General features: G+C 48.5%; 4 protein-coding genes across 6 annotated transcripts; 2 read left to right on the top strand and 2 right to left on the bottom strand.

The window, feature by feature from the left end:
* Positions 1-980: 980 nt before the first annotated feature.
* On the bottom strand, positions 981-6,781 carry csnk2a2b (casein kinase 2, alpha prime polypeptide b). Its single transcript, XM_067234164.1, has 12 exons — positions 5,840-6,781; positions 4,688-4,799; positions 4,008-4,109; positions 3,562-3,612; positions 3,372-3,431; positions 3,178-3,261; positions 2,641-2,751; positions 2,441-2,542; positions 2,246-2,346; positions 1,954-2,102; positions 1,653-1,735; positions 981-1,554 (listed from the first exon to the last, which is right to left on the bottom strand). The coding sequence occupies exons 1-11, from the start codon at positions 5,941-5,943 to the stop codon at positions 1,659-1,661; spliced, it is 1,053 nt and encodes a 350-aa protein (XP_067090265.1). The 5' UTR covers positions 5,944-6,781; the 3' UTR covers positions 981-1,554; positions 1,653-1,658.
* A 326-nt stretch (positions 6,782-7,107) lies between these two features.
* On the top strand, positions 7,108-10,667 carry cfap263 (cilia and flagella associated protein 263). The gene is given in 10 exon segments (XM_067234683.1): positions 7,108-7,178; positions 7,271-7,400; positions 7,506-7,664; positions 7,852-8,007; positions 8,211-8,447; positions 8,968-9,079; positions 9,082-9,170; positions 9,172-9,189; positions 9,886-10,041; positions 10,288-10,667. Coding segments are annotated over 10 exon segments (1,302 nt in total). The 3' UTR covers positions 10,462-10,667.
* Positions 10,668-11,634: 967 nt separating this feature from the next.
* On the bottom strand, positions 11,635-17,316 carry znf319b (zinc finger protein 319b). The gene is made up of 5 exons (XM_067234678.1): positions 16,983-17,316; positions 16,135-16,202; positions 15,770-16,045; positions 15,303-15,473; positions 11,635-14,868 (listed from the first exon to the last, which is right to left on the bottom strand). Exons 3-5 carry the CDS (start codon positions 15,998-16,000, stop codon positions 13,471-13,473), a joined length of 1,800 nt encoding a protein of 599 aa, XP_067090779.1. The 5' UTR covers positions 16,001-16,045; positions 16,135-16,202; positions 16,983-17,316; the 3' UTR covers positions 11,635-13,470.
* usb1 (U6 snRNA biogenesis 1) lies at positions 16,878-20,010 on the top strand. Of its 3 annotated transcripts, none has more exons than XM_067234682.1 (8): positions 16,878-16,973; positions 17,899-18,019; positions 18,130-18,365; positions 18,611-18,794; positions 18,997-19,050; positions 19,189-19,294; positions 19,601-19,681; positions 19,769-20,010. In XM_067234682.1, exons 2-8 carry the CDS (start codon positions 17,961-17,963, stop codon positions 19,874-19,876), a joined length of 828 nt encoding a protein of 275 aa, XP_067090783.1. In that variant the 5' UTR covers positions 16,878-16,973; positions 17,899-17,960; the 3' UTR covers positions 19,877-20,010. The 3 variants fall into 3 exon arrangements, with proteins under 3 accessions (XP_067090783.1, XP_067090782.1, XP_067090781.1); XM_067234681.1 differs by lacking the exon at positions 16,878-16,973 and adding an exon at positions 17,608-17,722 and having other exon boundaries at positions 17,839-18,019; XM_067234680.1 differs by lacking the exon at positions 16,878-16,973 and having other exon boundaries at positions 17,641-18,019.
* Positions 20,011-20,466: the final 456 nt, after the last annotated feature.

Here is a 20,466-nt window from a genome sequence, read left to right as displayed (position 1 = left end):
TGATTCATGTGCCAAGGGCTGGTCACTGGATCTCAACATGCACAACCTGGACCAGACTGAATGTCACTTTTACTGTGCACTAGTATTGGGTCTAACACACACACGCACCTAACATCAGAGCCTTTGTAAGGGATCTCTAGTGCTTGATTGGCAAGTAGTTATTCACCAGCTGCAGCTCATAAGGGTGTGAAACTAATAAAGGTTCTGCTACTCATGTCATGAATAACAGTGTTTCATCCATGTCATGAATGACAGCAAGGTCTTTTACAGCAGTTACAACACCCAAACAAACTTCTGTTCTTGAAATCATCTTGTCATCCACCCCTGTTATCCTGCCGTGCAACAATGACTTGCAGGTAGAGCCTTTGTATGCGCCTGTGTGAGCGCGAGTGTAGGATGTGTGTGTGTGTGTTTGGGGGTACTCATGTGAGACAGCCACTTGGCTGTAAAGTTATCGACCTATCATGTTCCATAAAGATTACACGGGTAATGACGCGAGTGTGGGGCAGGTCTGGTTTCACCTCAGCCTCTGATCATTAGGTTGGCTGGGCCAGGCCACCAGCACCGTTGCAGACTACCAGGGCGATAGACAGGGCTCTGCCCTGTTTCCTGTTCAGAGGACAGCATGGCCGCCTACTGTCTAGGTCCTAGACAGTGGGTAGCCATGATGGTCTCTTGATGGTCTCCTAGAGTCTAGGAGACCATCTAGTAGTCCAGCTGAATACGGAACTGTCGAGTCAGTTGCTAACGATTATAACGTGTTAATGACGTATTAATTTAGCAGTACGGGGCTGGATTTGAACTGGGAGTCTCTTCTTGATCTGAGGTCAGGTGCTCTATTCACTGAGCTGCACCCTACCCTGTTCATTTAGAAACTAAAATACCTCTCTAGCACGTTACTGCCTCTGCCCCTGCAATGTCCCAGCCTCCCGTCTCTGGGACAGACAGGGAGACGAGTCACAACACAAGACACGTTCATCTAAATAAAAATCATTTTATTTCCATTAATATTATTATCATCATCAGCGGCCTCATCATCGTCATCATCGTCGTGGTCGTTCTAGCTGGAGCAGAGAGGTCCACCATGTCAGGAATACAACAGCAGAATGGAGCCAGAGCCGAGGTCTGTCAGGGACAGGCTACTGGACTGGCAGACAGACAGCCGGGGGGGGGAGGAGGGGGGCAGTCTGGCACTCCTTTTCATTCTCCATGCTTAGATTAACAAGAGGGGGGGGGGGGGGGGGGGGGGGGGGCTTCTGTTTACCTACTGAGAAAAGGGAGTGTGAGGGAGAGGAGGAAGGGAGGGATAGGGCAGGAAGGCAGCAGTGACGGTATCAAATGAGTCTCATTGGGTCTGGCTGCTTCACACACAGCTGGGTCCAGCCAACCGCAGAGACTGACACAGAGAAGGAGTGTGTGTGTGTGTGTGTGTGTGCATGTGTGTGAGTGTGTGTGTGTGTGTTACTGGTGGGCATTGCTTTGATCCACAGTCACTGTACACTTGTAGAGGTTTCTGCCACAGAGGGGTTAAGAGACGAGGTAACCAACATCCACCTGAAACAACAAAAAGAAGGGAATGCTTCTCCTGACTAAAATCATTCATAATGTGTGTGTATGTGTGTGTGTGTGAGAGAGAGTGTGTGTGTGTGTACCCGTTCTCATCGAGCTGTAGTTGATCCAGTGGACACCATGTTGCCATCAGAATTGGACAAAGACTGCTCCTTTACCACGGGGTCTGGAGGGAGAAAGACTGGTGTCACTGGAGGCAAAACAGTGTGTGTGCATGTGTGAGCGTGCGTGTATTTGTGTGTGCACGCCTGTGTGCATATGAGTGTGTGCGCGTGCATGCGTGTCTATGAGCGTGTGTGTGCACGCGTGTTTTTGTGAGTGTGAATGAGTTTGTGTTTGTGTATGAGAGTGTGTGTCTGTGTGTGTGTGTGTGTGTAGACCTACAGAAGTAGGGGTGCTCCATGGCCTCGGTGGCCGTCAGCCTCTGCTGGTGGTCGTAGCGCAGCAGCTTGTCCAGCAAGTCCAGGGCCTCTGGACTCACCAGGTGCTGGTTCTCCGTCTGGACAAACTGCTCCCAGCGCTTCCTGCTCTGCCTGCAGGGGGCGGCCCAGGCCGAGGGAGGAGTGGGGGAGAGAGAAGGAGTGAGCGAGAGGATTGGCGAGTACAGGTAGGTGAGGTGAGAGAGTGTGGGTGAGTTTGGGAAAGAGAGAGAGGGAGAGGGGAAAGAGATACTCACTGTCCTAACAAGTCCTTGAAGCGAGGGTCCAGTTCGATGTGGTATTTGCGCAGGTATCCAAACAGCTCGTCGGTCCCCAGCACTTTGGCAATGCGGACCAGCTGCACACACAACCACATCCCATGTATTGAGGCTGATAGGGTCATATCTACCGTCCATATTCTTCCTCTGGTAGGTGCGCTCGTGTGTGTGTACCTGGTCGTAGTTGTCTTGGCCGTGGAAGAAAGGCTCTTTCCTGAAGATCATGCTGGCCAGCATACAGCCCAGACTCCACATGTCCAGACTGTAGTCATACATCTGGGAGAATGGCGCACACACACACGCACGGACACACACAGTCAGCTACACTCTTTCTCTCTCTCTCTGGCCTAGACTGTGTCTGTGTGTGTTCTTACCTGGTAGTCCACCAGGAGTTCAGGACCTTTGAAGTATCGAGATGCCACCCTGACATTGTACTCCTGGGCAGGATGGTAGAACTCCGCTAGGCCCCAGTCTATCAGACGCAGCTACACACACACGTACACAAACGCAGAAAAACACACACACACCCAGACAGGTACGCACACGCACACAAGAGCCCAAAAGTGCACACACAAAACAAAAGGTCAAATGGATTGAATGATACCAATCACACTGAATGGGAATGGGTTGGTCTCTTTCAGACGGTCTGCGGTCAGGTTTGTGTGTATGTGTGTGTGTGTGTGGCTGCTGCCCTCTGGTGGGCAGTCTTAGTTTTACCCAGATACAGTCCACAACAAGCATTTTTAAATGCTCTCCCATGGAAAACCCATGGATCATGCAGACCTGCGTGAGTCTGACAGGACTTCTGTAAACACAGGCCATTCATGGAATAGTCTGAGAGTAGTAGACTTAGCTTAGGCCAGGAGACAACACACACACACAGACACGCGCTGGACAGGGGGGCTGCTTACCTTCCTCATCTGGTGGTCGATCATCACATTGTGAGGTTTGACGTCACGGTGCATGATCCCCATACTGTGGCAGTAGTCCAGAGCCTGGGAGAGAACACACACACACAATGGCAGAATCAGCCTCAGATTTTATTTTCTCTCTGTCAAAAAAAAAGAGAGAGAGAGGAGAGAGAGAGCAGCAGTGCAACACTCACCTTCAGCAGTTCATACATGTAAAAACGTATATCAAAATCTGTTAACTTCTGGTAGAGCTCCTGAGGAGACAACGAGTAAGCACATGAAGACTGAAGAGCGCAGGGCAGGGACACACACACACGCGCGCGTGTGCCAAATGAGTTCTTTTGATCATTTCGTAAAAACAACAAGTGAGAAGACATGTTCTACCTTAAAATCTGTGTTATTGATGCATTCAAAGACAAGCGCAGGCGTTCGGGACTGCAGAGAGAGAAAGAAAGAGAGTGAGAGAGAGAGAGGGTAAACATGAGAAACAAATCTGAAAGGGGGAGGATCAAATCACCAGAATCAATCAACATCTCCAGAATCTTTAGGACACCATCGTTACTCAGAGCAATGCTGAGGTGGTTAGCCGCAGCTTGCTCACAACAGAAGCCCTTAGTGTATGTGTCAATGAATGTAATTATTCATTTATTTGAAACTATTTAATTCCGCGCAAACAAAGCAGTCCTCAGAGGTACGGCTACTGTCGGTCTCTGGATCCTAACTTTGAGAAACACTGCAGAACAGGATGTCAGCTTAGCTGGTTCCACCAGGGGACACACAGGGAGCAGAGAGAGAGAGAGGTAGATGGAGAGAGAGACAAAGAGACATACCACAGGGTCCTTTACTGTGTCGACCAATCGGATGATGTTGGTTCCTCCTCTTAGGTTCTCCAGGATCTTGATTTCACGTTTGATCTTCTTTTTCTTGACAGGCTAGAGACACATACACAACCAATCAGCAGGCTGGAGACACATCCACAACCAATCAGCAGGCTGGAGACACATCCACAACCAATCAGCAGGCCGGAGACACATCCACAACCAATCTGCAGGCCGGAGACACATCCACAACCAATCTGCAGGCCAGAGACACATCCACAACCAATCAGCAGGCCGGAAACACATCCACAACCAATCAGCAGGCCGGAGACACATCCACAACCAATCAGCTGGCCGGAGACACATCCACAACCAATCTAAAGGCCGGAGACACATCCGCAACCAATCTGCAGGCCAGAGACACATCCACAACCAATCAGCAGGCCGGAGACACATCCACAACCAATCAGCAGGCCGGAGACACATCCACAACCGATCAGCAGGCCGGAGACACATCCACAACCAATCAGTAGGCTAGATATATCACATTTCAGAAAAATGGTTTACTGTGTTACTGAGTGTGATGGTGTGTTTACTGCTGTGATGGTGTCACTGAGTGTATTGCTGCTGTGATGGTATGCCACTGCTGTGCTAACGTAGCAGCAGGGAGGATCTGTAGCAGCCATGTTCACCTTGAGGATCTTCACCACCACCTTCTCATTGTTGTTGATGTTGATAGCTTCAAACACCTCGCTGTACTTCCCCCTGCCCAGCTTGCGCACCAACTGGTAGTCCTCCTGGTTACTGGAGCCAGGGAACACAGTGAGGGGGAGGGGGGAGGAGAGAATTTGGGAATGGGAAGAAAATCACATGACTCACATGGTCCTCATTCCATTCTGGAAAGAGGTTCTAAACTGTTTAGTAGAAGACTGTTTGTTTTACGGCAGAGGAGAGGAGGGGGCATTTGAGCAACTTTTTAAGCTCCAGCCTGAGGGCTGTTGGTTATAATACTGGTCTTTAAGCCAGCACTTCTGTGTATGAGAAACTTCCTGGTGTGACATATTCAGGATGTAAGTCAACTTCAAAATAACACTGTGCACACTTTTTATTATTTGTTCAAATGATCTGGATGCCTTTTCAGATGCTTGCCGTGTCTCATCTCTCATTTTAAAGACAGTGGGCAATGTCGTCACCTACCACTCATGCTGTGATGACAACAAACCGCGACTACACTGATCTGAAACGCAGGGGATATTGATTGTTCCCCTGGTGTTTCGGTATGGATGAGTATATCGGATGTGAGGAAACCATTACAAATCTAAGGCGTCATTCTCTGATGCGTCCGGGCCCCAGGCCGAGCGGCCCTGCGGCACCTCGCAGATTGATGACTCCTATCCCGATCGATGCTGGAGCTCATCTACAATAATAGCGCTCAAGGCGCATACTCGAATTAGGCGAAGATATCCCGCACGCTCCCGTGAGAACCTTGTTTACAGGGCCGTTTCACGACGACAGATCAATTTCATAAGAATGACAATCCAGTATTAGTATGACGTGTTAATGACGGTCTGTTATCATATGATCCAGCTCAAAATATCCATCCCTAGTAGTCCAAAGCTATTCGTTATTGATTTTCATGACCACTCATGTAAAGCCATTCGATTGTGGATGGCTACTACCATAATATGGTTAAGGTCTTACAACAGCCGAAATGAACTACTTTTATTCTACATAATTAAAATGAATAACTACTTAACTATGAAACGTGCTTGTGATGTGAACATTTCTAACTAGTGACTGAGGTTTTGGACCAATTTTAAACATTATGAATAAAAGCCTCTCACCTCCAGCTGGGCACGTGGGCCTCATAGTCCCAATATTCCCTGCTCTTCAGAGTGTTGACATCGGCGTACACCCGAGATTTACTACCGGCCGCCGGGCCCGGCATGGCGAGCACCGGAGCTCGGTCTGTGTGAAGGATGCGATTGCCACTGAGCTCTTTTGCTATGCAGACAACAGAAACAGCTCAGACCTTCCACCGGTCGTATGACGTCCCGCTAGCCTACTTTACAGCTTAAAAGATAACCAATTGCGCTGCAGACAGCTAACAATTACCAGCGCCTGTCGCAGGGATTGTCAGAAGCAGCTAAACTGACTGGGGCTTCAAGGTTCTGGATGAACGAGGGGGGAGAGGAGCCGTCAGATATAGCCGGAGTTAAGACGAGGGGGAGGGGAGAGGTGTGTTGAGGTAGACGAGGTGAAATAACAAACTGGCCTTATTACTTAGCTTATATTAAAAGTTTAGAACATCGTAGTAAAAATTACCCAAAACTAGGCAAAGATGCAACGATTCTGGTGTTAAGGAATCAAATGATTGCTTCCTATATTGGGCCTGAAATCCCGAATCCGACGCAATGAGTTCCTACGCGAATACATCCGAGTCAAATCAACCGTATTCCAGCGCGGAGGGGTCTTTAGAAAAGGAAAACCCCAATCATTAAGAAGTAGTTGGAGTTATAACGGTTCACCCCTTTTTACTAAACGGCATACTGACTGGTCGCTATCGCCAGTTGGAGAGGGGGTGGAGTAGAAATCGATGTTGTTAGCTAGCTATCATGCTATCTCTGAGAAATCGCACCACCGATGAGTGCGGTGCGGTGCACCCTCGCTGGGGCGCGTGGCATAAGCAAACGCGATGAAAACCACCTCGAAATCCCTTCAAAATCCGTCGGAGATCGGGTTTTTGGGGTTTTCTTTTAGAAACCCCCCCGGTCCTTATTCCGAACCGCAGGGAACCGGATTGCCATGGAACAGCCACCCGGAAATGAATACCACATGGACAAACTCGTGGGATTCCAGTTCGCTCCAGTTTCATACAGCAACAGTGTACAAGACAGCGCGACCTTGTGGGTAGGAGGCATACATAGCCTCAAACATTATTTTATCATATCTCATCAAAATTCTTCATTTGTCTTATTCTTCCAAGTCCGACCAGATAACATGCATTTAGCCTCACACGATATTAGGAATCTTTAATAAATCTATGTTCGGAGGAATCCCACGTGACACACAACTTCCATCCACGACACAAGGTTTGTTTACCTTAGCAACCATGGCTGAAGTGGAAGAAATTGTTACTGAAGCAGATAAAAGACATATCGTGAAACTTATCGCGGATTTAAGGTATCAAAAAAAAATTCTTATGTTATTATCTTTAGTTAATTATCTCTAATTGTACTATAATCCCCCTTCCTGAACTGTCCCGCTGTGACCAGACGCTCCAATGCGGTTCTACGGGCAGAGACGGACATGTACGAACGGTACATCAACCGTATCGACCCCAGAGACCTGGTCCTGCAGCCGCCGCCTGAGAGCCAGGGTGCCACGCAGCCCGAAGCTGGAACAGTAATTATTTAACCATCTGGTGAACCTCTTGTTCTTGCACACCCAATGTGGGTGTGTTAGCTTTTAAACATGCAATGTTTACTGTGTGTGTGGGTGTGCGTGTAGAGCCGGAGGAAGTCCAAGGCCAAGACCGCAGCTGTAGACTGTAAGCCGCAACTGACTCCGGAGCAGAAATGTGATATAGCGCATAGAGAGCTGGACGAGACCCGAGAGGACCTGGAGAAACTGAAAGAGAGCTCTGAGAGAGTCCTTCACAATTACAAGGTGAAGCATTAAGCACACGCAAACACACAGTGCATAGTGAAATCAGTCTCATTCTGGATCAATGAACTTCTCATTCTTCTCCAATATCATCATGTTACAGTGTTGGGCCAGATAGTTCCCCCTCATGACAATTTGTGGCCTATCTCATGCTCTCTTAAATCCCCCAATACACACACACACACACCAGGCTACTTTGGAGGAGGCTGACATCAGGCTGGTGGAATTGAAGAAGGCCAGTTATGAGTTTGACCGGGATGTGGCCAAGGTGCTGAAGGAGAAGAGAGGGGTGATAGTGGCGGCGGAGAAGATTGTCAGATACATGGAGGATAGGATGAGGGCCAAGGTGAGCGATACTGGTCCGAATGTTTCGACTAAGTGTGCGGTCGTGCCGTACGCAACCGATGCCCGTTTCTAACCTTCTATCATCCTATTTACTCTTCGACTGTTTTACGCTGTCTCTTCCTGTTCACAACCCACCCTTCTTCCCTCCCTCTCTTTGCTACTCTGACTCTCTTTCGCTTTCTTTCTCGACCCCTCCTCCCCCAGGACACGCTGATGGAGAAGCTGCGTCTCAGAAGCGCCGCGCTGCAGGTGCAGAAGAGGAAGCTGCAGCTGCAGCTGCGGCAGAAGGAGGAGATGGGCGAGGCCCTCCTCGAGGTGGACTTCAAGCAGCTGAAGATCGAGAACAGCCAGTACCTGGAGCGCATCGACGAGCGCAACGCAGACCTCCTCCGACTCAAACTGCAGGCAGGGAACACCCTGCAGGTCCTCAACTCCTACAAGGTACTCTGGAGGGAAGGGCCTGTCTGACGAGGGCACTTGACGCACCACCCTGGTCAGACGGCATTAGGGACACCAACGGGCGACGCACACCTTTTCCATTTCCAAGTTAGACGTCGCATTCATATAGAAGATGCTTTTATCCCAAAGCGATGAACAAATATTGAATATAGGAAGTTTCGCAGGAAGATCAAGGATCAGAAGCATGTAGTTCTGTGTTTCGGTGGTCGGAGTGGTTGTAACTAAATGAATAAAATGTAAATGTAACTGAGTTAAGAGTCTAACAGGGTGGGCAGTGGAGGACAGGAACAGAACAGTCTGGCAATGTTCAACTGAGATTTGGATGAGAAACATTAACATTGGTTTACATTTGAATTTCCGCTGTGTGTGTGTCCATCTCATCTTCCAAAGATGTGTTTGTGTACTACTTCCCGATCCTCTTATATGAGAGGTGTTACTGCGTGCATCTTGTCACACAAAGGTGTGTATTGAAGATGGATATTGCGTTGTTGTGGTGTTTCAGAAGAAGCTGCAGATCATGACGTGCGAGTCCATGTTGCTGAGCAGTGACTGCGCCTCCAGGAAGGAAATGCTGGTGAAGATAGAGGAGGAGGCCCTACAGGCCGAGGAGGTGACCCCCACACACACACACACATTCATAGATCCATGTAAGACTGGTTCCGTAAAGAACACATCTATCATAGCGCAGGGGTTGAACATGTGACTGCAGATCAGGAAGCTGCAGGTTTGTATCTCGCAATATTTTCACACTATTGCAGGTACAAGCTCTTTAAAACCTAGAATGCATAGCATGTGAAATGTCATATATACAGGCTTTATGCATACAAATGTACTATACATTTACATTTAGTCATTTAGCAGAAGCTCTTATCCAGAGCGACTTACAGTAAGTACAGGGACATTCCCCCGAGGCAAGCAGGTTGAAGTGCCTTGCCCAAGGACACAACGTCGGCACGGCCGGGAATCGAACTGGCAACCTTCAGATTACTAGCCTGATTCCCTAACCGCTCAGCCACCTGACTCCCACTATACTATACAATAGTTTTCTATACTGATATTAGTAATGTTATACTATCGTAATGTTATATCCCAGCACAGGCTACCATGCTGACAGCTATGCTAATTAATGTAAGATGATCGGTTTAGCTCAGTGGTTAGTGCATTTGATTGAGGTCACATGCTCAACTCCCCCTCTGTACATAGGTTGTTTTGTTGTTGTTGATAAAAGTGTCTACTAAACGCATACACATTATGATTCAACAACATGAACACAGTTCAACAGCACAGTTCATCGGATCTCCTCAGAAGATGGATGCATAGAGGAGGACATGGGGAGAAGGGGAGGGATGCGCATGTACAGATGACAGGCAGATCAGGCGTGTATTCATACGGTCATGTGTCCTTGTGTGTGTCCTATCAGGAGCGCTTGAAAGCCGAGACTCTGAACAGGAAGTTGCGTGGCCAGCTGGCGGACTACCGTGTTCCTCATGTGCTGCAGTACATCACGGCCAAGGACTCCCACAGCCAGCTGGAGCAGAGCGTACGCACCTGGGAGAGGAAGGTGGAGATCTCTGAGGTAACACACACCCTTCCTCGTAAACGCGCATGGAGGTAGAGCCTAGGAGATGTTTCTAAGAATGCTTGGGCCTTACAGCCAGCCTATGCACTTAGTGGAGTTAAAGTATGACAGACTTTAACCAAGAGCTTATAATTGGGAATAATTCCATATTTCCTATAAGCGTTTACTAAATGAATATACATTACATTCAATGACTGTAACACATCCTGAGGCAACTCCTGGTATTTCAATACTGTCATCCAGATGGCTCTGAAGACTCACACCAAGGCCTGGAACAAAGTTAGGGCCTCCGTTGGGGCGGGGCCAGGACCAGGGCCAATAACAAGTGCAGTGGCCAGGCTTGGGCCAATCACAGGACCCGTGGCTGGGCCCAGGCCAACCACAAGGCCCGGGGGAGGAGCTGTGGTGGGTTGGTGAGGCGTTCCTACCTGTGGATCTCCTCTCCGATAGCATCTCCCAACCTCTCAAGCCTTTTATAAACCACTAAGGCATACATCTGGGTATGATGGAGTTGGTGTGCACGCATGAGATTGCATTGACACAACTGATGGAAATGTATATGGATTGCTATCCTTGCTTATTGAACTTAATTATCCTGAAATAAACCCAAAAAGTCCACCAGATTTCCTTTATAAATGAAAAAAGTTTATTTGTTAGTGCTGTGTGTATTGAATGCTACATACAGACAGATATCTTAGCATGAATGTACACAAACTGTACGTTGCCACGTAAATGGTTCTTTTTTTTTTCCTTTTCTTCTTTTGACTACATCATTCACATACTACAATTTGAAAAAGCTATAAGAGGATTGCGTGCCGTCTGACGCACAAACACCAGGGACAGATAACAGGAGCTAACACAGCGGGCATGCAGGGGAAGGAGACGCCAGGGACCGTGGGAACCGTCAACACGCTGATCTCTGTACGCCGCCCCGGGTCCTAAAGACCCCTCCATCACTCTCGTCATCCCCTTTGAATCTCGAAGGCCCTGTCATCTCCTTCCAAGAATATAGATATTCATATAGATTTTAAAGAATATTAATACAAAATGAATATAAACACAAAACTTGAAAACATAAAAAAAACATATACAGTACTTTTTTTTTTTTTCTCTATTCCAAAATTCAATCCCCAACTGCTCCTGATGTCGTTTAATGCCAGATGAAGGAAATCAACACGGTGAACAAATGGAACAGGTGACAGGGAGGCCAGCTCAGGCACAGTGGCAGTGGATAGAAATACACTTGGTACAATACACATGGTACAGTACCAGGAGCACACTGGACACAGTACACACGGAACAGTACCAGGAATACACATGGTCCAATACCAGGAACACACATGGTCCAGCACACATGGTACAATACCAGCAGCAGGCCAGACAACACAGACTCTGGAGCAGCTTGGGGCGTCGGCGTCCCCTGACCCCAGTTAAAAGGCCAAGCAGACGTCAGACTGAATCCCATTCTTGTATGAAAACATACTCCGAGCTACCCTGTCCTCTTGTTGTAGAACACTTTTCAATACTGCACTCAACAGATCCTCCCCTTGAAATGCTTCAATCACTGAAGAACCAAACACAGCCATGTGAACAGCCCCCCCCCCCCCCCCCCCCAATCAAATCTATGGCAGACCATGCAAGTCAAAAAGTCTAGACAAAAACAAAAAAGGCAGCTTTTTTGGGAAACGCCTTCACTTGGGAGGTCTAGCACCTGCATGTACTGCACTAATGACTGATATGGAGCTACACAAAAAACCATGGCCTGCCCTAACACAACTTTCAGCCAGCTCACTGTGGTCCTTCAAACATGGCTCAAAAAGTCTTTCTTCCAAATGGAACTGTGGAGGAACTGTCGAGCAGGAGGGTCCGAAGCTAACCTGTGGAAGGAGAACTCTCTCCATGGAACCTTGCGACATCTCGTCACAAGCAGGATGGACGACAGAGAGATAAAACAGTTTCAACGGAAAGGGAAAGCAAACCGACTTACATACTATTTACACGCAGAAGGAAGAAGCTTAAATCAGGTGTTCTCAGAAATTTTTCAGCACAGATAAAAGTCTAAACTGATCTTTGCTGGGATATGAGCTGTAGATTAGTGTGAAATATATATATATATATATTTCTATATGATGATGTGAAGCTGGAGCAGTGAGGCGTCAACCATTAGGGTCACTAAAAACTCCTTCTGGTTAGATCCCCCTCAACTGGGCTCGCTGTGGCATTGTCATGGTGTTTTGGTACAAACTAGAGTCACCACTATCATGGCCACACACATATACACCCACATACATCCACTCACAAATATTTTGTATATTTTTCACAAAAGCACAAAAAAAACTAGCCCCCATCCCCGGCCGCCCTCCCGTTATTTCTTACAAATAAAAAAACTTAAAAGAACCCCAGAGCTTCTCGTCGTGGGGTTGATACTTGATACAAAAGAAAGCATAGAAATAGGAACTGCACAGAAGATGAAGACTGTGTGTGGGTGAGATGGAGGAGTGCGTGCGGGAGAGATGCTGATGATGGGAGGGCTACCCCCCCCCCCTAACACCATCACCATCTTCCTCCCCACCCAGCCTGGACACGCGTCCACTCCATCGAGGGTTAGTCATAGCACAGCATACTGGAATCCAAACATGAGAAGCAGGAGAGACGTCAGCAGACTATAGATGCTGACGTCCAACTTACAGTATAAAACTATTTTCAAGTTCTTGGTAGTCAATGCAGAATCTCCATAGGTGGGGTCTCCAGAGTCACAACGACCGCTGTTGGCAACAAACAAAAAAAGCTAGTTTGGGGTCGCGTCTCGGGTCGCAACGCCCGTGTAGAGGAAGGGTTGTCGGCGGGCGGGAGCGGTCCTCCTCTTCACAAACCTAAAAAGGTTACTTATTTACACAAACAAACAATTGGCTTGACTAGACAGAAATGTAGGCTAATGTGGTGATTTACATTTCTTCTTCTCTTCTTTCTTGAAGGAGTGGGGGGGGGGGGGGGGGGGGGAGCTGTTTCAAGGGGAGAGAAAACATCAAGGTTGACCTAGTCGAGGAGCCAGTATTCCTCTAGTCTATAAAATTGTAAGTAACACGTTCAATCAAGATGGGGTGATTCTTCTGTCCTTTAGAGAAGTAGAAGTTAGACTTGGCAGCACGATGACTAAGCTGTAAGACCCTTTTAATATGAAACAAAGGAGGATTAAAAAGAACCTGTAGGGGTTTCTTCTTGGGGTAAGGTGGGGGGGGAGGGTTAGTTTTCAGATAGAAGGTAGATCCTGCAGTGTTAGGAGGTTCTCTGTCAAGCTGGGGGGGGTGGGGGGGGTTAGGGGGGCAACTGAAGGTTTGCAAGCAGGGTTATCTCTTTTCTGTGCACTGTAAGGAAGAAACGAGAGGTGGGGGGTGGGGTTGGGGGTGTGGGGGTGTTGTTAGTAGCCTAGATGCAGGGAGGGACCGGATAGCCCCCTCCCTCAGCAGTGTGCTGTACAGTGTGCTCCTGTAAAGAGCCCAGGTCGCTGAAACGCTCCCCGCACCACACACACTTAAACTGGGCCTCGCGCGAATGCACACTCTGGTGCTTGGCCAGGTGCTCCCTCTGCTTGAAGCCCTTATCGCAGCTGGCACACTTGTAGGGCTTCTCGCCCGTGTGCACGCGCCGGTGCCTCTGCAGATCGGAGGTGTACTTGAAACGCTTCTCACAGTCGGGACACTTGAGGGGCTTCTCGCGGGACGGGTCGCAGCGGTGCTGCACGAACTCGGACGACGACAGGAAGCGCCGGTCGCACAGGGAGCACTTGAGCGGCTTCTCCTGGCAGTGCGAGTTCTGGTGCCGCTGCAGGGTGGAGCTCTTCTTGTAGCCCTTCCCGCACACGTCGCACTTGTACGGCTTGTCGGCCGAGCCGGAGCCGGAGGACGACTCGCCGCACTTGTGGCGCAGGAGCTCCCCCGACTGGCTGAACTCCTTCTGGCAGGAGGCGCACTTGAAGAGGTTCTCCATGCCGTGGACGTGCTGGTGGTAGAGCAGGTGGGAGGGCTGCAGGAAGCCCTTGTCGCACAGGTTGCACTTGAAGGGCCGGTCGGCGGGGTTCTTGTGGGTGCGCCGGTGGCGCACCAGGGCGTACTGCTGCTTGAAGCTCATCTGGCACTCCTCGCAGTGGAACGGCCGTTCCTCCGAGTGCGTGCGCTCGTGCTGGCGCAGGTCCGACGGGCGCTTGAAGCCCTTGCCGCAGGTGGCGCAGCGGAAGGGGCGGGCGCCCTGGGGGTGGCAGGGGTGGTGCAGCAGCTCCGACGACTCCTTGAAGTGCAGCTCGCACAGGTTGCACTTGAACAGGTGCTCCCCGGAGTGGGCGTACATGTGGCGGACCAGGTGGGAGCGGTGCTTGAAGCTCTTCTCGCACACGGCGCACTTGTACGGGCGCTCGGAGCTGTGCGTGCGCTGGTGGTGCGCCAGGTGGGACGACTGGCTGAAGCTCTTGTCGCACGTGTCGCACTTGAAGGGCTTCTCGCCCGTGTGCACGCGCTCGTGGCGGGCCAGCTCCGACAGGTGCTTGAAGCCCTTCTGGCAGACGGAGCACTTATAGGGGCGGTCGCGGGCCGAGGGGAAGGTGATGGAGGAGCTACCGCTGGCCGACGCGCCGTCGCTGGACGGCTGCTGGGGATTGGTGGCGGAGGAGGTGGGCGTGGCGTTGCCCGAGGAACCGGGCCGGTAGGTCTTCTCACAGATGGAGCACTTCATAGGGTTGCTGCTGTTGTGCGAGGTGTGGTGCTGCGCCAGCGAGGTGAGTAGGGAGAAGCCCATCTTACACACCCCGCACACAAACGGCTTCTGCTCCACCTAGGAGAAGATAAGATAGTGCTTTATTAATCTCCATTACAGAGGAGATGCGTATGCCACCAGCACGCGCTGGGGCAGTGAGAGCCATTCCGTTCCGCGGCAAGCTCCTCAAACGGACACGGGCCCCCGACTGTGAGATGCGTTTCAACTGGACGTGCACCTCCGACTTGCAGAGGCACCGGACGAGATTAAGGACGCGATTTTGCTGGCGCGGAGCAAACACCGCAAAACACCTTAATATCTAGAATAGAGGGGGGGGAAAGCACTTCAGTCAAAAAGATTAGGGATTAAGGATCACATGGTTTTCGGTCAAATTGGTCAAAAGTAGGTTTTTGCTCCGAACGGACCAATTTTGCTCCAGCAAAACCAAGGCCTTAAAATACTCACGGCTGGAGGACATGAGGACCTGGAGGGACGTGCTTTGACCTGCTCACCTGCACGCACTGATGCTCCAGCAGATCAGTCGCCTGGTGGAAGATCTTCATACACTGGGTGCACTGGAAGGAGCGATCCTGGCTCACCATGCACTGGTGCTCGTGTGGGTTCGCCAGGTGGGAGATGTCGTGGCCGCAGGCCCCACACTTGTGTCCTCCCTCTCCTCCTACCTGCGTGCAGAGACACACGGATCACTTCCATCAGCACAAGCGGGGGTGCAATGCCACATTGACTTCGTTTGTGACAGGTCAATCCTGCTTCCTCTTTATTCCTTTTTTTAATAACAAAGATTAATGGTTCTTACAGTACAGGAAACCTCTGTGCACAGTATGATCACAAGAAAACCAGACCATGAGAGAAACGCCACCATTACTGTCATAACAAATCGAATAGACGTGCCAGTGACAGCAGGCCCGGCAGAGCCCCGGGGGGGGGGGGGGTCGTCCGGGGGTGGAGCCAGGCCTACCTGCAGGGAGGGCTGCTGGGCCTGGGCTGGGTGCTGCTGCTGGCTGTGCTGGCCTCCTCCGTGCTGCTGGGCCCCGTGGTGCTGCTGGGGCTGCTGCTGCTGCAGGCTGGGGGGGTCCGGCTGGAGCACGATGCCGTACACCGCGCAGCCCAAGGCGTTCTCTGCCCCCGGGGGGATGGTGTGGACCACCGGGGGAGGCGCCACAGCATGTTGCTGCCATGCCTCGGTCATGCGGGCTCTGGTGTAGGGATTCAGCTTGGCAGCGGATGGGGACCTCTTTGTGGGGGAGAAAGTGGAAGGTGAGTGAGCTGGCTGGTCAGTTTGGGGGTGCTGGCAGCTTACAATGTCATCTAAAGCCAACTGACGTGGAAGACAATGGAGTGGTTGTTACGGGAACTGGGGTGTCTTCTGTTCTTCAGCTTGCACAGGATTTCTGCAGAGAAGACAATACCAAAAATAAATAGGATTATTTCACCTTTCGATAGCTAAGTCATGACTCCCTTGGAGATGTGCAAGACCTTGGTTTCATAACTTTACAATACAACAACGTCCAACAATAGCCAACTATGAGCAAGGCTGAGATCATATCGTAACAAGATCCCATCAGATTATCCTCTATTGTGTTTAAACATTTTATTACGCGTCTAGTGTCACAAAGACTTTTAGGACATGTCAATCAATCAACTTTCTGGTATTAATGATCTGATCAATCAATCAATCGTCTAGCAACGACAAGTAGAAATTCCCCACAAATCCCTTGACAGCGTTCTGATTTCAAGTCTATGCCGACCCTACCGCTCATGATTAGCATAGCCGACATACTAGCTAACTAGCTGCAAGCTTAGCTAGGTAAAATTGTCTTATGTATACCCAGATTCTTTACCATAACCAACAACAAATGGTTTCAATACATTAAATATTACCACACTCAAACGCGTACTACGCAGATGCATGAGAGCGGGATTAACACGAATACAGTGAAGCATCATTCAATTTTTTTGAGAGGGCGGCTGATGCCCATTGCTAACGTTAGCTAGCTATCCTTAGCCGCCGGAGACCTAAGCTAGCTAGGCTAAAAAGCTAACTCGCTAGTAATGTTTACGGGGTTCGAAAATATTTGATGTTGGAACATCTGATCTTGATAGAAGATGCACCGCTTGCTGGGTACTGATAATTTGACAGGCAGCTGAAGACGGGATAATTGGTAACATACCTTGACCGATTGCATGAGCTATTGGCGCGGTTTACAATTTTGACAGAAATTGGGAAACCGTTTTAGGCCCAAAAACACGTCCCTTCTTCGTTCGTATCCGCAGACTCAGCCAGTCGTTCTCTTGTCTGTCTGACGCGTTCCCAATACCAGGGCCGGAGAATTCGGAAATTGTCAATCGCTAAATATTGCCTAAATACGATAACAATTCTTTAAATGGCCCATTTAAACATTTCCCTCGTCCTGGTGTGGTCGTATTATAGCTTGGTTATACTTTTTTAGGTTAAATAGACGAAAATTTGGGATAAAACGGTAGGTAGCAATCGGGTTAGCAAAAAAAACCCTGCCCCGGCACAGGAACATGAATAATCCAATATTTAATTGGCATGCTCACAACACACCCGGAACCTGCTACGAATAGCCAGCTTTCACCATTCTGTTAATAATGTGATATGAGTAGTTATTTGTAGTTTGAGTAAGGGTAAGCTAGATATTTTCTCTGTTCATAATTATTTTATTTTTTAGCTCAATATTTAACAGATCTTTGTTACACACACATCTAGATAATAATACGATTCATTTTATGAAGTAGTGAATGTTCAGTGACAACTTCTGCTAAGACGTTTGACAAAGTGATGTGTAAACAAAGTTTAACATGAATTAAAACCAGTATATAAGAAATGGATACGCTAGCGATATTCCCATTGATGTTGAATAAAACGGAACGCAGGACTGTGTACTGGGTATGGAACCTACGTTGAATTACATGTTGTTTCAACGGGGGCATCAATTATCCTAACAACTGTTTGTTTACATCGGAAATAACGCCGGTTCCCTGCTTTGCCGTCTCTTGTAATAGCCTACGCCTGGAGCCAGAGCCAGAGCCAAATTAATTGTTTCCATGTTCCCATGATGTTAGTTAACTACAGTAGCAGCTCAGAAGATGAAACTGAAGTTTTGGAAAATGCAAAGAGGCGCCAAATGTGTAACAATGATGGCAGGTTGAGAAAGAAACACAAGTCAGAGGTCTCCAGTCACAGGTATAACGAAAATGTTATGCTTTTTAAATTATTTATATTTCACAAATGGGCTCATCAGAACGAGTGTGAAGTAATGTCTCATCCAGATATAAACCTCTTTGTATTATCAGGAACAACTGCGATGACCATGAGTCTCTCTCAGTTACTGGTACTAATGCCAAAAGGCACGAGTCCAAAACGAAGTCAGAACCAACGCTTTCCAGACTGCCACTCCCTGATAGCCTGTTGGACATGTTCACAGGGGAAGGGGAGGACTCTGACACGGAAAACAGCTCATGTCACAAAGGACGGATACGCTCCTTCAAACATGAGAGGGGGAACTGGGCCACATATGTGTACTTTCCATGTAAGTTCATGTCTTAGTCTAATCAGCCTAAGGCTTCACGTAAATGTTAGGGTGGACCAACAGTTTCAGTATAGTTATTCTCAACCTTGCACCTGTACACTACACACACTTCCAAAATATTAAACACCAAGTTGCTATAAACAGGGACTGAGGCAAGAGGTACACACAGGGTAGAAAGGGGCAGCTGCTTCCTGTTTGGTTGCACACTTTAAGCGCCCTCTCCATCACGTCCCCTTGCGCCACAGACCTTCCAGAAGAGGAGTTCCTGGAGCTGCTGGATGAGATGCTGGCATTAGCAGCGGCCCATGGGGTCCCGCTGTCCCGGGCACAGGACTTCCACCTCAGCATGTCCCAGACAGTGGTACTGCGACACCACTGGATCCAGCCCTTCACACAGTCCCTCAGAACCGGCCTGAGCGACTGCAGGAGGTCTGCTGCTGTCCTTGCTAAACGCCAGCCCTAACAAACTTGTGTTATTTTTGTGAAATTAAAAAAAGCACTTTATATATGTGACATTATTTCTTAGTATCTCTTAATGTCCAATTTAAAATGTGTGTGAAACTTGAACCTGTATGTTTAAACCTAGGGAAACCTTACAGAGGAAAGATGTGATTGAGATCTTGTTTTGTAGGCTTGTGTGTTCAGCAGAGAAACTGAGGGTCTACTCCAATGCAGAGAAAACCAGGTACTGTGGATTCGTCTTCATGTTCCCATAGTTCTGAAGAACACAATTTGCAGTCAGGTCTTGCTTGGAAACAAGTTTAGAGAAAGGGGAAACGGAATATAGAACTTTCAGATTCAACCATACCACTCTCTTCTGTAGAACCTTCCTGGGGATGGAAGTCTCTAGTGGGCATTCTCAGTTGTTGCAGATAATGAAGACAGTCGATGGAACCATGGAGGAGTTCCGCCTGGAGACATTCTACAAGGTCTGGAAACCAGCGCCTCACACTACAAATTCCCCTCTCATTGAAACCTTAGAAACCTGTTAACATTACATACCTGTTCCGAGTCATTCTTTACCCTGCCACTGTCTTTTCTTTTCCACACAATTATTTTTTTGTCATCTCCCAGTCACCCTTTGTCGCACTGGTCCGACCCCTCTAGTCAATGGTTTCCTTTGCAGTGACATGTTCCAAACTCTGACTGCAATATGAATCCAGAGATGACAAAGTAACCAACAACAATCAAAGTCAAGTCACACTTTAAACTAGTAACCATTTCTCTGCTACTAGAATCCATCGTTCCATGTCAGTCTGGCCTGGTGCGTGGGGGACTTTACTGATTGTATGCGTACCTGTCTACAAAAGCTCCAGGTGACTCCTCCTTCGTCAGACACCCTCCTTGTGTAGCCCGTCTCGGCCTGTTGAGGTTTTGATCCAGTGTTGTTCCTTCGACCTCAGGGCCTGGTTGACTGCCATGAAGATGGACGGTTCCTGCTGAGGGTGGACTGTCAGGAGCTTCGCTGCAAATCAGGGAACAAGATCTTCTCTTTCCCCTTAGTCTGCTGATATTTTAGTGATGTACACGATCTTCTCCTTTCCCTTGGTCTGCTGAGGGAATATTGCTGGTGTAGGACTGCTCAAATCGAACTAGGATCGGGTCTGACCCTATCACCATACTGTTACCTGATGTATCATTTATGCTGTAAATAAAGATTATTTTATCATATGTCAAACCTTGTCATTATCACCTGTGACATTAGCAGCATTAAAATAGACAAGGACCAAACCAGTAGAAGCACTGGAGAGGTTGTTTTTGTTAATAGTCCCAGGAAGTAACACATGCAGTTTTGATGTACTGGTTCATTAGAAGCCTTGCCTTCTGCAGATACAGTATGATGAAATCAAGATCAATTTAGAGGAAGAAAAACACTGGCAGTCACACCATCAGTTCAGAGGCCTATGGTGAACTAGTCATTATTAAGATTCACTATTAAAATGAAGAAAGGGTTGAATGTAATCTGTGTTTAAGAACAATACTAATATTCACACCTCATTGTTCTGGCATAGACAAACGTTTATTAACAAAGTACAAACATCCAAACAAATACATTCCAAGTTTTGTTCTAGGGCTTGCTGATTGTGAGATCCGAAAGACA

Source organism: Osmerus mordax, chromosome 4, assembly GCF_038355195.1.
Source record: "Osmerus mordax isolate fOsmMor3 chromosome 4, fOsmMor3.pri, whole genome shotgun sequence".
Lineage (NCBI taxonomy): Eukaryota > Metazoa > Chordata > Actinopteri > Osmeriformes > Osmeridae > Osmerus > Osmerus mordax.
Note: the sequence above shows the minus strand (reverse complement) of the source record. Positions and strands in the feature narration are given on the sequence as shown.

What these genes read in the sequence shown, in the direction of transcription:
- usb1 (XM_067234681.1), top strand. Translation starts at nt 17,889, where the DNA reads ATGATGTTAGTTAACTACAGTAGCAGCTCAGAAGATGAAACTGAAGTT. An exon ending in TCAGAGGTCTCCAGTCACAG is followed by an intron (nt 18,020 to 18,129) that starts GTATAACGAAAA and finishes TTGTATTATCAG; the next exon opens with GAACAACTGCGATGACCATG. An exon ending in GCCTGGAGACATTCTACAAG is followed by an intron (nt 19,295 to 19,600) that starts GTCTGGAAACCA and finishes CTCTGCTACTAG; the next exon opens with AATCCATCGTTCCATGTCAG.
- csnk2a2b (XM_067234164.1), bottom strand. Translation starts at nt 5,943, where the DNA reads ATGCCGGGCCCGGCGGCCGGTAGTAAATCTCGGGTGTACGCCGATGTC. An exon ending in AACTCCTGGTGGACTACCAG is followed by an intron (nt 2,543 to 2,640) that starts GTAAGAACACAC and finishes CCATTCTCCCAG; the next exon opens with ATGTATGACTACAGTCTGGA. An exon ending in TTCAAGGACTTGTTAGGACA is followed by an intron (nt 2,103 to 2,245) that starts GTGAGTATCTCT and finishes CGCCCCCTGCAG; the next exon opens with GCAGAGCAGGAAGCGCTGGG.
- znf319b (XM_067234678.1), bottom strand. Translation starts at nt 16,000, where the DNA reads ATGACCGAGGCATGGCAGCAACATGCTGTGGCGCCTCCCCCGGTGGTC. An exon ending in CCCAGCAGCCCTCCCTGCAG is followed by an intron (nt 15,474 to 15,769) that starts GTAGGCCTGGCT and finishes CTCTGCACGCAG; the next exon opens with GTAGGAGGAGAGGGAGGACA. An exon ending in TGGAGCATCAGTGCGTGCAG is followed by an intron (nt 14,869 to 15,302) that starts GTGAGCAGGTCA and finishes ATCTTCTCCTAG; the next exon opens with GTGGAGCAGAAGCCGTTTGT.